General features: G+C 38.0%; 2 protein-coding genes across 3 annotated transcripts in view; both read right to left on the reverse strand.

Moving 5' to 3' along the window:
* Positions 1–884: 884 nt before the first annotated feature.
* si:dkeyp-67f1.2 (uncharacterized protein LOC556106 homolog) lies at positions 885–2,896 on the reverse strand. Its single transcript, XM_046029390.1, has 9 exons — positions 2,808–2,896; positions 2,620–2,715; positions 2,474–2,515; positions 2,262–2,373; positions 2,114–2,172; positions 1,658–1,708; positions 1,470–1,554; positions 1,261–1,387; positions 885–1,101 (listed from the first exon to the last, which is right to left on the reverse strand). Exons 1-9 carry the CDS (start codon positions 2,818–2,820, stop codon positions 997–999), a joined length of 690 nt encoding a protein of 229 aa, XP_045885346.1. The 5' UTR covers positions 2,821–2,896; the 3' UTR covers positions 885–996.
* A 7,944-nt stretch (positions 2,897–10,840) lies between these two features.
* The window catches only part of cfap20dc (CFAP20 domain containing), a 33,611-nt gene continuing 29,091 nt past the window's right edge, over positions 10,841–15,360 (reverse strand). For both annotated transcript variants that reach the window (XM_046028569.1, XM_046028570.1), the window contains exons 16-17: positions 12,327–12,421; positions 10,841–11,465 (exon numbers count right to left, since the gene is read on the reverse strand). In XM_046028569.1, coding sequence (XP_045884525.1) covers positions 11,347–11,465; positions 12,327–12,421 — 214 coding nt within the window. In that variant the 3' untranslated portion in view covers positions 10,841–11,346. The remainder of the gene's footprint in view (positions 11,466–12,326; positions 12,422–15,360) is intronic.

Below are 15,360 nucleotides of genomic sequence, written 5' to 3' on the forward strand. Positions count from 1 at the left end.
TTTGTTGAAAAGTCCAAAAATTAATCCAAATTTGTGTATTGGAACTTACATTTTTCTTTTCTCCTCTCCCATTAATCATCTCACGACCCGTCACATTTATCTTGTGACCCTTGGGAGGCGGCCCCAAGGTGGGAGCCAGTAGACTTTAACTATCTAACTGTGCATACAGTAGTTAAAAGTAGCACCACCTCAAGCAGCTATAAAATGCTGATTACACACGATTACACTGACACTTTTACTTACTGTAAGTAGAACACATATTTTCTTATGTATTTTGAATGCAGTAATTTTACTTGTATGAGAGAACACTTCACACTGTAGTATTGGTAGTTTTACTTATGGAAAGTACACCACTGGTGAACAGGATGAAATGGAAAAGTATGCAACACATATTAATAGGAATAATAAGAAGTAATGTGAGAAGGAAAGGAAGTGCTGCCAAAAGTAAAGAAAAAGTGAGAAATATGAGATTTTAAAAAAAGGGCACTGCAGATTACAAAAACCGGAGCACCTGGTTTTCATTGACAGTTAAATGATAAATGATCTTTCACCTCCAGGAATAAGAACCAATATTGCTCATTTATCCTAGAGGGACAAAACTGCTGAAACAGTACACTAGTCAAGTGGAGACATTTTTATTTCTATATCACAGAATCACATATGACAAACTTCCCTCTGACGGCTTTACAGTCTGTACTAAATGGTACACCTTCTGTCCTAAACTCAAGGAAAACTCCAGGCAGAGCAACAGCGGAGGGACCACACTTTCAGCATGAACAGACATGCAGTAGATGTTGAGAGCGGACAGAAGCAGCAGAAATAAAACTGCACACAATGCAATACATAAAACATAGCTTAAGCAAATAGTGGGTCCAACAGGTTACATCTTGAGTTTCAGAAAGAGTGTAAAACTATTTGGTGTGGCATCATTTAAGAGGGAATTCTTGAAAGGCCATGAAAAAAGGAAGATATTCTCCTTTTCATCACAAAGGTCCTTTAAGGTTCATGTCCGTCAGTTATGGTCCTTTGGAAGCAGCCGTCCACCTCCACCATATCCGGCCAGTTTTCATAAACGTTGGTTTTCTCTTCATTAACAGCTTGCTGACAGGTGAACAAGGAACACAGACATTTGTTTTGCCATCAATTATCCTGCTTTTTTTTCTCTCTCTTTTTTTTTAAAAACTTTTGGCGTATTTTAAAATAGACGGTCTTTTCTGACACAAATAGAACAAAGGAAAGAGGATGAACAGGCTCACTAACCTTCTCAAAGAGGGTTTTATTTTCTGCCCCTGCTCTTCCAGCAAACACCCAGCTGTCTCTGTGTTTTACAGATGTGATCAAAGTGCTTCCCATTCCAACAAATACATCCCTCATTTCTTTTGTCATCCTGCCACAGAGTAGAGGAAAAGGGTCACATTGTGTGATAAGAAATCGTTTTTAGCTGTTAAATCGTTGGAATTTGGACATACTTTGTTGTCACATCATCAAACGAGGCCACCAAAACAATCATTCCAGGTTTTATCGCGTTCAGGTACGCCAATATGTCGTGTGGGTCTTTTGTGTGGAGAAATTCAAAAGAAAAACATCATCATTTTAAAAACAAACTTTGAAATTGAAAACAGGATTGAAGAGATTATTTTTTTAAAAGTCCTCTTACTTCCAGATATCATATTAAGATAGCCACATTTTTCCACAAGTCCTTTTTCACCTGAGGTGGACAAAAACATAATTAACAACTGACCAAATAAAACAAACAAAAAACAACTCAGCTCAAGGTAGCTGTTCTGGAGCTTTTAACCATATCACATGCTCTTCATATAGATGGCCCAAATGTTGTTACAATGTTCTTTTTCATGAGTACTTTAATCTACATTAGCTTTTTACATTAATAAAGAACCCACGAAGATCATGGAATATGACCGAAAGCTCCAGAACAGCTATGGACCTTTAGGCGAGATTGTTTTATCAACTGCTGTTTCAAAGTTAAAAAATTAACTTTGAAGCCCAAATTGTTTGCTGTATTTCATAGTCAAATCATACAGTCTATAGTACAGCAGTACTTTTAATATCTTTTTTAGTTTTTATCGGGGAGACTAGAGCATTATTTACTCACCATTTACCACCACAATGTTCAGTCCTGGTCCCACATTATTCAACACATGACTCATGATGCTGTTGAGATACCAGTAAGGTTGAGTTTCACTGCAGGGACACTATTTTCCTCTTGAGTTAATTTGGGCGCTACCATATTAAAAACATACATTTTACCATCAAAACAGATCTTTGGTCCGACAACATTAGCTGCTCCGCTCCTGATGTAAAAAGCGAAATGGTCGGGTGGACAGGCTCTAGAGAGGTTGCACTTAGGTGTAGCTGAAAAGGCAGGTGGAAAAGTGCTTCTGATGTGGCAGGAAAATAGTCATGCATTCAGTTACTGTGGAAGTTGTGATGTTGGAAATATCATTGAATGTACCTGTTTTGAATGTAGGTTTGATTTGATCTTCGTAATTAAGCCCTAAAATAAAATAATGGAGACAAAAGTATTAAGATGTGGCAAATAAAAGTGAATGAAAGCAGGTAGTCTAGGATTTAAGATGTAATAAGTAGAAATGAGCTCACTGAGAATACTTCTTGCTTTCCGCACATCAAATGAGTTGATGGAGATTCCCCATGTTATTAGGAGGACAGCAGTTACAGCAGCAAGGCGCAGAACAGCTGTCAACCACAATGAGTAGACAGATGAAGATTTGCAGACATACAACCAAAACTACCTGTTTTTTTTTTTAAAAAATGGAGTAAAATCTCACCTTGATATCTCATATCTACAATAAATCAGAGAGCTGTCTGATCCTAAAAGGTAGAGCTGGGACCCTTGAAAGGCGCTTCCAGTATTTCCTGTCAAGAAGAAATACTGTAGATAGAGCAGAGCTTTGGTGTCATCTCATCTGTGGAAACGCTTCCTGATAATTCCTACAACCATGCCTTGTGGGAGAGGCGTTTGGAAATGCAAAGAAAAGTGTCAGCTCCTGCTCCTCCTTGTGCTACATAAAACCAGGATGTGGTATTATATATACACACACACAAACACACCCTGCCTAAACTAGAAGATCAAGTTACGTTCTTATTTATTTATTTTTTTTACACTGTCAAATATGGGAAGGTGTCCAACAGTAACTGATAGTGTTTGTAGTGAACAATGGTGTGCAAACAAGCATTTGAAACCTGGAGAGGGAATGACAGAGGAGAAGAGAAAAAAAGGCCTTAAGCGTCATATTTCAAATTGCCTCAGTAAGAAAAAACAATGTTTAAAGAATCACTGTCTGTTTATCCGTTTTCTATATGTATGTAAATTCTAGTAAATCCCATATGATGTGTGGAGGTATCTGCATAAAACTGCTGATACACCAAATAAAATGCTTCAGACTACGGCATAAAAAAGTAGTATGATTTCACTCAAAGCCTCCCTAAAAGCAAATAACTCTGAAAAAAATAACAAAATCTAATACACTCAAATTGCAATAACATCAGATGAGAAATCAATTTACAAAACAACCTTTAACCCCCTTTTCTTTTTTTACAACATAGGACATAAGGCATTCATGTCCGTATTTTTGATAAACAGGCAACAATGATTGCGTCAGTCATTACTGATGTTTAAACGGTAAAAGACATGATTAGGCATGGGCAGAGATACAGTACATCACAATGTAAAATAAGATCCTAAATATGCTAATTTAAAGTGTATCAAAACTACACAACACAGTAGCCACACCATGCATAATCTAATGAGTCACATGATTAATCTGATGCATGCAATCAGTTAACAGATCAAATATTCACATATCCCTTTTCAAATCCGGATGAAGGTTCATTTTAAAGTAACCTACAGTTTAATGTTTAACAGTCTGCTTTGTATCCTAACAGGGTTACTGTGTTATGTTACTGTTATGTTTGGAAATAAATTACCTACTTTGCATCCTCTGAGTTACAAAAAACACAAGTGCTGGATGGGTTGACAACCTGCTGTTAAATGTCATTGCAGGACAATGTTGTTAATGACAATAAGTGTGTGCATTTTAGTTAGAAGTTACTCCGTGGCATTATAAACAATTGTTATACAATTCTAAAACACGTTTTTTTTTTGTTTTGTGCACAACCAATGAAAACTCAACAAAGATTGAAAGTAGCAAGCTAATGTTAACTGTGAGTGCTGCTACTCAGGACATGGTCATAGTGAGCTAGACCCAAAGCCCTTTAGCTCTTTAGATAAAGCGCTCCATCACGTAATTTGGTAAATGATTTAGCCCTGGCTACTAAAATGAAAAACAAAACTTAACAGGAACTAACTACAAGAACTGTAGCAATGGATGCTAAAAATGGATGGAAAACTCTCACATGGACCTCCTTCTTAAGGTCTGGGCAAAATTACTGAGTAGGCACCAATCAGAGGCAGCATTTTTATGATATCATCACGCAGACTTCCTGCAAAGTATTTTACCATGTTTTTAAACTACAAACTACAAAACTATTTTGAAACAAACAATGAACCCATTTTCATCATCCCTATCAAATACAAATTACAAAACCTTATTTTATATTTAAATACGTGTCATAAACACTGCCCATTCCTGGACATGATGATCTCATAAAGCAGTCAGTAAGCGTAGACCATGCTGATCAGCAGCTGAGCCCTAGCTTTCACCTGCCTGGAGGGGTCCAAACAAAAATAGCATTTCGCTGCAGGCAGTGATGAACTGATGTTATTAAAGTTACTCTGGCCAAATCATAAAAAGTTCATAATCATAATTTATCCATCAAAAAACAGTTGATAAGCTGACTACAGAATTAAAGCTACTGTGAAGCCAGCTCTTAGAGACAGGGGTGAGACATTAACATTAGATGTTGCTTAGATACATTAAATGCCATGAATTATTTTCCTGTCTGGAACCTGAAAACTCTTGTAATGAAATGTTAAAATGCACTAAAAGACACACTAGAGGTGAATTATGGTCCAGAATGTTTGTTGTTTGTGTCTGACCTGCTCTTTACTCAAACCTTGTCACTGGTTTGTTTTCAGTCTTCTAGTTTGTGTCTCTGTGGCCCCTGACACTGACTGCCCTGTTTGTTGGTAATGATTTATATTACATTCTGTGTTTAGGCTGTTAGTGTTACATATGAAGAGATTTACATTGTAACAGCATCTTAACTCATGGGGTCCTCAAATTCCCAACATGGTGTAATACTAGAGAGAACCAGCAGGGGGTCTATGTGTACTACATTTCACTGATGGGAGGGAACATTATGCATTCAGAGAATCTAACTGGATGGCACTGTAAGAATAAAATATGCGTGTTTTGTTGTTCTTTTTCAGTGAACAATATGCCTGTCCACTTTAGCAGGAATAATAAAACACAGCTAGTTTTAAATGGGCCGCATTAGGAAGTGAACAGTACAAACAAGCAGAGACGCTCTTCAGATAAGAGACAAAACAGGTAAATTATGCAGGTCATGACTCCACAGTCCACAGGATGAATATATTTATTAACCACCATACATATTTCTCAAATGTACAGCATAATATAGTGGTACAGTGATCATTAACATCATTCACCATCATCAGTAACTGTAGAACAAATCCATATCATTAGATGTTGCAATAATACTTGAACTTCAAACTCATAACACTCATAGGGGGAGGGGGTCGCAGGGTCGTAACAGACAACAGACTGATTCAGTTGCTTAATTTGTTGATCATACAAACACTAATTAAAAGAGAAACTATAGCAAAATGATTTCTCATTCTTAATCAGTTTGAGCATCCTGTGTCACTGAAGTTCAACAAAATAATGTTCACTCGTAACTCCCTAGCAGGTGGAGTTTCTGTGTTTATTTTTTTTTCTTTGCGGCAAATGTACGTAGCTGTCAAAAGATAACGTGTGGCATCGCTCAGCCTAGAAGTCCATTTCAGTGGAATTCTACAGCAAATTCAATTTAAGTGGGTTAATGTTGAAAAGGGGAATATATTTCAAAGGGAACAGGCCAACTGGTAGATAGCTGCAGTCTTAGTGTGACTATTTTTAGCTGCAAGTCAATTAGGGTGTTTGAAATCATCGGAAATGTCAAATCTCCATGTGATGCTTTATAGTAACCACTTATTTCATGACTGCTGGTGCGTTCTCTGAAACATTCAGGCCAATACTGAACGAATGTAAAGGTGTACATTACCTTGAGTCCATTGCAGGTGAAATACAGTAACGCTACAATAAAATGTTTTGCTACATTTTGATTTATTCATATGAAGTATTTAACCACATTCATGCAAATTATTATGCTGTTGCTGTTAAATTATTGCCTGGCAACCACTTTATTTGTTTCCACAGGTTTTATTTTTTTTATCTCTCCATTCTTTAATCTCATGTGTATGAGTGCCAATAATAGCAGACTGTATACATATTCATTTGTTATTTTTTTAACTGGGCATTTTATCATACCAGAATTCATTATAAAGTCATTATACATTTTTATTTACAAACTAATTGAAAGAGCATTTATATGACCAGTGAAAAATCTGTGCAGTGGAGTGTTGATTCTCAGTGGGATCAACAGGACTAACCTCCAGAAGTCATTTGATCAGGGGCCTAGGTTTGGTTTCAGACGTCAGGGAAAGGAGAAAAAGTCTGAGATTATTCAAGTAAAAGGTATGTGAATGCTGTTTCTGGCATTTTGATTATTCAAAACAATCTAGAAAATAACAAATTATTATGAAGTATCTGTTGCTGTTTTCTTAATACACTAACCCTACTTAAAAATCATCTTTTGCTTTGTTGGTTTGTTTTTATGATCGATAAATATCACATGTATCTTCACAAAAGAGTGCTTTTCTGCCATATCTAAAACTGAACAGCACATTTTTAGGAGAATATTGACAGTGAAAAAAAGTCAGGGTTATTTTGATTTAAGAAGCTCCTCCACAGTAACAGAATGAATTGTGTAACTGTTTTCACAGGCCCTGATAAGACACTGATGTTTAAAATCTGTGAAGTGTTGCTTTAAAAGATCTGGTTGATCTGGTGATTACTGTCAATGATAATACAGATTAAAAGCAATATCTCACATTAGAAACATAAATAACACTCTGATAAGAATTCAAGCCAGATGATGAACAGAAATAAAGAAACATAAACTACTTCACAGCTGTAACTCGGATTAATCGATAAGTCAAATGACTTATTAATCGGCAAACATTTTGATGGTTGGTCAATTATTTGGGCTATTATGTTTAAGCAAAATAATTAGCTCTAGTGTGAGAATGTGTTGCTTTTCGTTGTCTTAAATCACATAAAGTTTTGGAATGCTGTTTGAACAAAGCAATACATTTAATGATGTCATGGGCTGTAGGAAAGAGAGACGGGTATTTTTGTTGTGTGGACCAAATGATTAATCAACCAATAAAAAAAAACATCTGAAGATGAATCGATAATGAAAATAATCATTAGTTGCAGCCCTAAACCACACAACTCACGGACAATAAACTCTTTTTCAGTGGCCCAGCAGCATCCCGGTCTGAGATTTATTCCAAAAGATCCTGTCACAAGGTAAAAAACAAGGAAGTTACAAATGACGTGATGTGATGAGGAAGGTTACAGCTGTGTCAACATTTACTGTGGGATGGATGACAGTGAAAGCTACAATCAGGGAAGCCCTGATGCACTGACCTCATCTGACTCCTCTCCCACTGTGCAGGGCCCCCTGTCACCATCCTCCTCTGTCACTGCTGAACCCTGAACCTCCATCCGCCTCAGCACAGAGTATCTATATGTCGCCTCACTGAAATAAAGTGATGTGACAGACTCGGGTGATGTGTTTTGACTGCACTAAGAATTTGAAATGAGCTCGTTAAGGCTCATTAATAAAGTTGCTTACTTGACTGGGAAGCAGTACTTTCGGATGATCAATACAGCAGCAACGACTGCTGCCACAGAGACGAAGATCACCGATGCAATAATCCCAGGATGAAGCCTTAACCCAGCCTAAAAAGACAAATGAATCCAATAAGATCTAACAGTGGGGTAGTTAAAGAGCCCATAAACCTAACAGCTGAATTCATGATGTGTGGCTCAGATAAAAAGGAAATACGGGCAGGAGACATGACAGCTGAACAGCACTCTGTTATGAATCACACTGGTGTGCGACCAAAAAAGCTCAACAGCAGGGGTGTGAATCACTGACCGAGCAGGAAAACTGATGCCTTTTTGACAATAACTGATCACAAGCCCGTATCTTCAAAGTCAGAGCATAAGACCATAGGTAATGTTAGGAGTAGAGCGTGAGAACATTAGTTTCTTGATGATTCACAGAGTGCGGCCAAAATCTAAAAATCCAACAGGAACAGGATGTGTCCCATATGAAAAGCAATGAAACTGTGATGAGACATGACTGTAGTGACATGACATTACTTTCTCTTTGATTAAGAAATATTATTTGAAAACATATAAGGAACACAACAATGTCCAATTGTTTCTTTAAACAAAAATGCAACAGTCAAAATCAGTCAAATGTGTCTGTAAATAGGGGGGAGGGCTTTTTGTGCAAGTGGTGAAGTTCTGAGCACACATTTATAACAGACAGAATCTCTGCTACTTTTTGTTTAGCCTCATATCTGGCTCCTTATGATACTTTATCTTACTTTATGTAAGGTGCTAAATCATACTGGGTTCTGCAGTTGAAAAGTATCAGTCAAAGCCAAATTTGGAGCTCCCACACATTCATAAAGCATATGCAGTCTATGCGCAGAGATGGACATAAACCCAAAGTCAGCAACACCTATTATTATTAAAGTACTCTGTAATTTACATGCTATTCTACTTAGTTAATCTACTACATTATGACTCTGAAAGTGAAGTGAACTTGGCAACCTGAACGATTCCAGATAGATTTGTAAAACAGTTTAGAGTACTGCGCAATGAAAATATTAGAGCCTCGCAAACATAGTATAGAGTATTTGTTGTATTGTTCCCCTCTTAAATGTGGTGCTTTTACTGCAAAGTGCACCCATTTTAATAAACCGACTACAGCATAATTTCAGCCTGTTTGAAACACGCGAAACATTTCCATCTCTCTGCTTCCACATACTGTATGTCAACAAGTTTAAACGGCTTCACGGCTAACATAATAGACGTAGATGAGTAGTGGGCGAAGTTAATATCAAGCAACTCTGATGAATTATCATATTAAGTGGTCGTACTATTGTATTAAGTCTACAAGCCAAAGACAATTATAGCAGGAATATAATGGATCTGCTTGCCTTACTGAGTCTTTATGTTATTTACCTGTTGTGCTGACATCCTTGTCCTTTCTCTGGTCTGGTTAACCTACTTTCATCATGAAACAATCAAGCTCAGTACACTGTACCCTAATTGATTGGAATTAAGCCCCAAACTGGTAGTGAAAATGTGGATTATTTAATACAAATATTTGCTGTCTGACTTTAACGCCATGACTTGTTTACTTCCTGGTTGCTCTCACCTTTTGCGAAAGTCGCATTTCCACGCCCCCTTTCAGGAAACATGACATCTGGGTCGCGTGTCAGTCACGTGGCCCTCTAATGAGACACATTCAAAACACTACATTTCACCATGCATTTCACCCACTCACTCCACTTTTTAAATGTAAAAATACCCTGTCAAGTGGCAACATATTACTGATATAAAGCCTCAAGTTCACAGAAATTTTCTGAAAAGGAGCACATTTAGTGGATGACCCCCTAGGTCAAATAGCATACATCACTAGATAAAGCATTAAGATCATCCAACGAAGGTTAAAAATAAAGGGCAACTGGACTTGGTTTAAGATACTGGAAGACGTTTCGTCCCTCATCCAAAGGACTTCTTCAGTTCTGGCTGACTGACAGGGAAACTCAGCTATTTAACCTCAGTGGGGTCGTTATCCCGGGTCATCGATACCGCTGGTTCATTAGTGTTCCTTGTTGCTGTGACGACAGTCGTTAGAGTCGTTAAGACTACCTGTGGCCAAGACTGAACGACCATCGTTGGTATCTTCACCTAAGGCCAATAGGTTACGTTTGTTGAGTTTTCATTAAGATCATGTTTCAACTAAAGGAATGTAAAAAAACAAAGGTGCTTAAATGCAGCTTGTGCCTTCCTCAAGGCGCAATTAAACCAGTTTTCCGTGCCATATAAAAGTATATTCAAATGTTTTATGTTGTATCTAAATTGTTGAGTTCTATGTCCAAGAGTGTGGCACACAGTATTTGTTGCTTGAGCTATTGTTTGTTGAATACGGCACATAAACAGTGTGAAGTGTCACAAATTATGAATCCATTTTCTCTGACATTTCATGAAATGTAATTGTGAGCAGCCCAGTGTCCTGGCCGGGCCAGCAGGATCACTGATCCAGTCGGGTTATTGTTTGATTAAAACTACTGAGAATCACAATGTGATAAATGAATGTTGTTTTTCCCTCTCTTTTGTTTCATTTTTTCCCCTGTCATTGGGAAGCAACAATTCATCTCAGGCTGAAAATGATGAATCAATCTCGTATCAGCCGCTCATCAGGTGTGATCAGTGTTTTGGCGAGACTGATGAAAAGACCCTGCCAGCCCCATGAGCTCCCCGTCTGTTCCTAAAAATCCTAGTTCATCTGAGAATACAGTTATTACAACAAGGGACACTTTTAACTGTGGAATGTTCAACATTTCAAATGCATTCAAAATCAATCACCGTCTTTGATCATTTTTGTTGTTGGGTTATTAAATAAGTACAGCTCTGTCCAACCAGCACCACCAGGAGACTTTAATTAAAATCCACACGTGAATCCAACAGCCATTTCAATTCAAATTTTATTCCAAATAATTTATACACAACATATTTTCAATTACTTTTTTACACAAATGATAAATAAAGAACTAAATGACCTATACTGTAATACCAATCCAGGCAAAATTTAAATGTCAGAATTCTCCTTAGTAAAAAGAAGCTCCAGGATGTTCTTTGAAAAGGCTTACATATTCATTTGCTAGCCAAGACTTCTGAAAAGACTCTCTCTTCCATCAGATGTGCTACTGAATGGGCAACAACTGAATTCCTTGCAAAAAGCATGTATCTGATTTACTGAGTCACACTCCTTTACACACCAACATGACACTACTTATGGAGACACGAAGCTCCTGTTAGTCTCTCAAAATACAAAAGCGGCAACACGGAAAGGTTTTTGTGAATGGGGTATTCATGGCTGATCAATAAGCTAGGCCTGAAAAAAAATCCTAAAACCATTCATCCACTGTCAGTGACTTCTGATTTATTAATTTCGATTCTCTAGAGCTTTGAGTCAAGCTAGTTCATAGTACTTCCCCGTCTTTGGATCGAAATAGCAGTTCAGGCAAGGATCATAGAGCAGATTCAAATACTCGTCCTCGTTCCCGTCTTCATCCACCGTCTCATACCCTCCTGCAAAAATGCAAGACAATCACTCTGCGAAAAAACATACATAGATAACAGTGCAACAGTAATTCAAATCAATTACGTTTGCACAGATAAAACATATACAAATGAATATTGCATTTTCTATATACAGTAGCATAGCCATGCCAGATATGAATATGGTGGTCCTCTATCAGCTGCTGCTGAAATGAAATGAGAAGCGTGAATGGTGAGGTGACCTTCAGACTCAGGTGGATTTAAAAGTTTTCTGCCGCTGCCATTCTTTCGCTCATCAATCAAGACCTAAGACACCCAGACCCTGCACCACATTATGAAGCTGTAAAGAGATTCCCTGTAATCCCCACTACTTTAAAGCATGAGAATTTAGCTGTTAAATTGACAGGCAGTTAAATGCTAAAAAGGTTATGGGATGCTTCGGGAGGAACATTTTATCTTATCAGAACTTTGGTGACGATAATGAAAACTAATTATAAGACACATTGTGTAAGAGGTTTAAAAAATGATGTTGTAAACTGAAAAGGTTTCATCAATTAACCTTGTGGATGTGTCTAGGGGGTACAGACCTGTAATGAGCCTGTCTCTTTTGACCTATGGAGTTATGTGGAGGACAGAGAGCTCCACTCTCATGGGTTCTTACCCTTAATTAGATACACTTTCACACGCTCTTCCACCATGCCGAGAGCAGTCTTAGGTGGAAGCTTGACATTTTTGTAAGCCTTGACACCAGTGAATGTTTCCATTAGTTCTATGCATTTGCGCAATTAGTGTGGTTAATGTTAAGGCATTGTATTGTTTGCTGTCTACCTGACATTAAAGGGCATAAAAGGCGGTCTGGGGGTAAAAGGATCAAAATTAAGGTTACTGTACCACCGATTAGATTTTCCCGATTGCTCCACGTGTTGCCTGACCTTCTCCGCTGGCTGGGAGGCACAATAGGAGGGCTGAGCACATCCATCCACTCCCTAGGGAGAAGACCATAAAGGCACACAGTCATGACAACGCATGCCATTATGATCCCCATCCTACTACTGTACCCTGCACATCAAATTGCCTCTATATGACATTTTAACAATGAAGTCCCATCACTGTGTGCTCTCAGAAGCCCATCTAAGCTTCCATCGTCCTTGAGCCACTTCTGTTGCACACTTAGCCTCTCCGCCTCACAGTTTTACCTGAAGGATCATTTATTAGATTCTGACTCGAGCTGTGTCCACATTCTGGCCCAGAGTAGGGGTCTTAACCTTGTCTCTGTAAGCGGGACTTCCTCTCACTGTAAATGAGTTTATCCTCCCAGTCTGAGAAGTACACAGCTACAACTACACATCAATCATCTTCCAGTCAAGTCAAACACTGCTCTTTTAATATGGTGCAACAGATTAGAGGATGAGAAAAATGCCACAAGATGAATTATAGGTTAGAAGCACCACAAGATTGATTTGTTAAACATAATTCATCAACCATTTTAGGCTATACATCAGTTACACAGTTGCAATTATCCATTTACATATTTTGCCTGAGGGCATAAACATCTCATAAGCATAACATCATAGCATGTTTAATGAGGAACTATAATCGTCTTCTGGGCAATATTCAACTAACAGCAGGCAATTCAAATGTTCATCTCAGCTTGGTCTGTCTCGCCATCAAGAACTGCAATGACTGATAATGTCTCTGAAAACAAAATACATTCATTAACTGCAGTATAAGCTGTTTACTAAGCACGTGCACTACTGACAAAATTCTGGCATGCTAATACCTTCAGCAGACTACGTTCAAAACATTTACAATTCTAGTATTTTATCTGATTAACTTTACTGTTGTAGACCAGCAGTACACGTGCATCTACATTAGTGATATGGTATTTGGAACTAGCAGTAGTAAAAATACCAAAGATGCCAATGCTATCTTAAAGAACTTTTTAACAGTATGTCAAAAAACAATATCTTAACACGTGTATGAAACAGTAAGGTAAAATGCAAAGCTTTCATTTGATATACACACAGCTGAAATAGGCCTATACATACATGTTCAAACACTGTGGCTCCCATAGACCAACAAAATGAAAGAGCAAAAATTTCAAAAATTAACACTTAGAAACAGGAAGATTAATTTTATCAGATCCTTCCATGCATTTGAGCATGAATTTGAAATGTCCTACTTTCTAACCATGTGCCTCTAAAGCGATCAAGCACATTATCTCTATTGAGGCTCTGATTTTTCTTTCTAACAAAAGGCATTTACTACACTCTAACACCCCTTTGACTGTGTGATAGGCAGGAACATCGTACAAATGTTAATGGAAACAATTTTCAAGGACAAAGGCCTCTGCTACAGAGCCGCAAATTGGACTTCAAATTGTTCAAAGGGACTTGGCTAAAGTGATTAAATTCCTTTCTAGAGAACCTGTGATAAAGATAAGAAATTAGTTTGATTTCATTTGAGTCCACTGTTTTTGCACATTGGTGAAGTATATTGAAATTAAGCTTTCCAAATATCTCCCAATGAAACTATATCACGGCAACCCTTGTTTGTCTGACATCCTGGCTGTACTAAATTTCACAACTGTCTTTATTGTAAAACAATTGAATTGAAACGCAGGGTCTCTCTGATAGCCTAATTTGTGGTTTCACATTTGGCATGCCAGCCAAAGGCAGACACAACCATCACAGGCAAAGCAACATGTTAAAAATGCTAGAAAAGCCCTGCCAACAATAAGCAGAGAACCATGAGCGTTTTAACTGTCAAGAAAACTGTAGCTCTCAACAGCGATGAAGCCTTGCAGTGATGCCAGAAAGCTCAAAAAACACCATGATAGAATTCACTGTAAGGGTGTCTGAAAATGCAATGCCTAAAAGAAAAGGAGCGGAAAACAACGACAAATCCTGTGCAGCTGCTCTTCAATATGTAAATCAAGGCTTGCTTCAAAGTCTAATTTCAGTAAGTACCGCTGCGGATGCTCTAGTGCTGTTTGAGACAAGTCGGGGAGTATGTTTGAGGTGACTGTCAATAGTAATATTCATTTCAGTGGACATATCAGAATAGCCTCACTGAATATTTAAACAGCTTCAAAACATGTTAGCACTGAAATATAACCCCCCCCAAAAAAGGAAGCAAAAATTGTTCCCTGCGTGTGCCTACTGTTGATCAGATGTAATAAATTTCCCATTTTTAAACCCATTTTAAACAATAACACCTGGCAAAAGATTCCAATACATATGTTCACACAAGGCTAGCTTGCTTTTCATCAATAAATCAAAAGTGTTAGAGAGGAGGTGGTTGCATAATTTGAGTAGCGGAACTATGATGCAATCCCTTTGTCTTGTTTTGTAACATGCCGAATGGTTGTGTACACCCACGAAGAGATGGAGATGTGCAGAGACGGGGCTCTGCATCAGTGGGCAGTGGGGCGATGAAAGAGTCTCCAGAACCCTCTGAAGGGGAACCAAGGGATCGAACTATATGCTGCCATGGTTGGGTCTTGAGATGGCTATGTAGTGCTTGTTAGCCAGCTTTAGATACTGCCCAGAATTCATAGTTCACTATGCTCCCAAAGTTAATGTGTGTTATTGTATTATTAATAACAGTATTGATAGTTTTCTCCTCCCTTGTTCCCACATTCAACACATGAAAACCTGCCTCCTAGAGCCTTAACTCTGAGCTATTTAATTTTACTTAATCTTTCCTAGAAAACTACAAAGTCCATTTAATTCCCTTTAAAGAAAAACACCCGATCTCAGATTCTCTTTCACTGCTACATAACAACAATCTGTCATCGAACAACCCAAGAGGGTATTTTCAGGTGAAGTGTTGTAAACTGACCTTCTTTATGGACCCACTTTCTCTCATTTCACTTTGTCAACCTCTGGTTCATTTGGTGGTTTCACAGGTTGTCTGGGCTACA

Source organism: Micropterus dolomieu, linkage group LG18 (assembly GCF_021292245.1).
Source record: "Micropterus dolomieu isolate WLL.071019.BEF.003 ecotype Adirondacks linkage group LG18, ASM2129224v1, whole genome shotgun sequence".
In the NCBI taxonomy this organism is placed as follows: Eukaryota; Metazoa; Chordata; class Actinopteri; order Centrarchiformes; family Centrarchidae; genus Micropterus; species Micropterus dolomieu.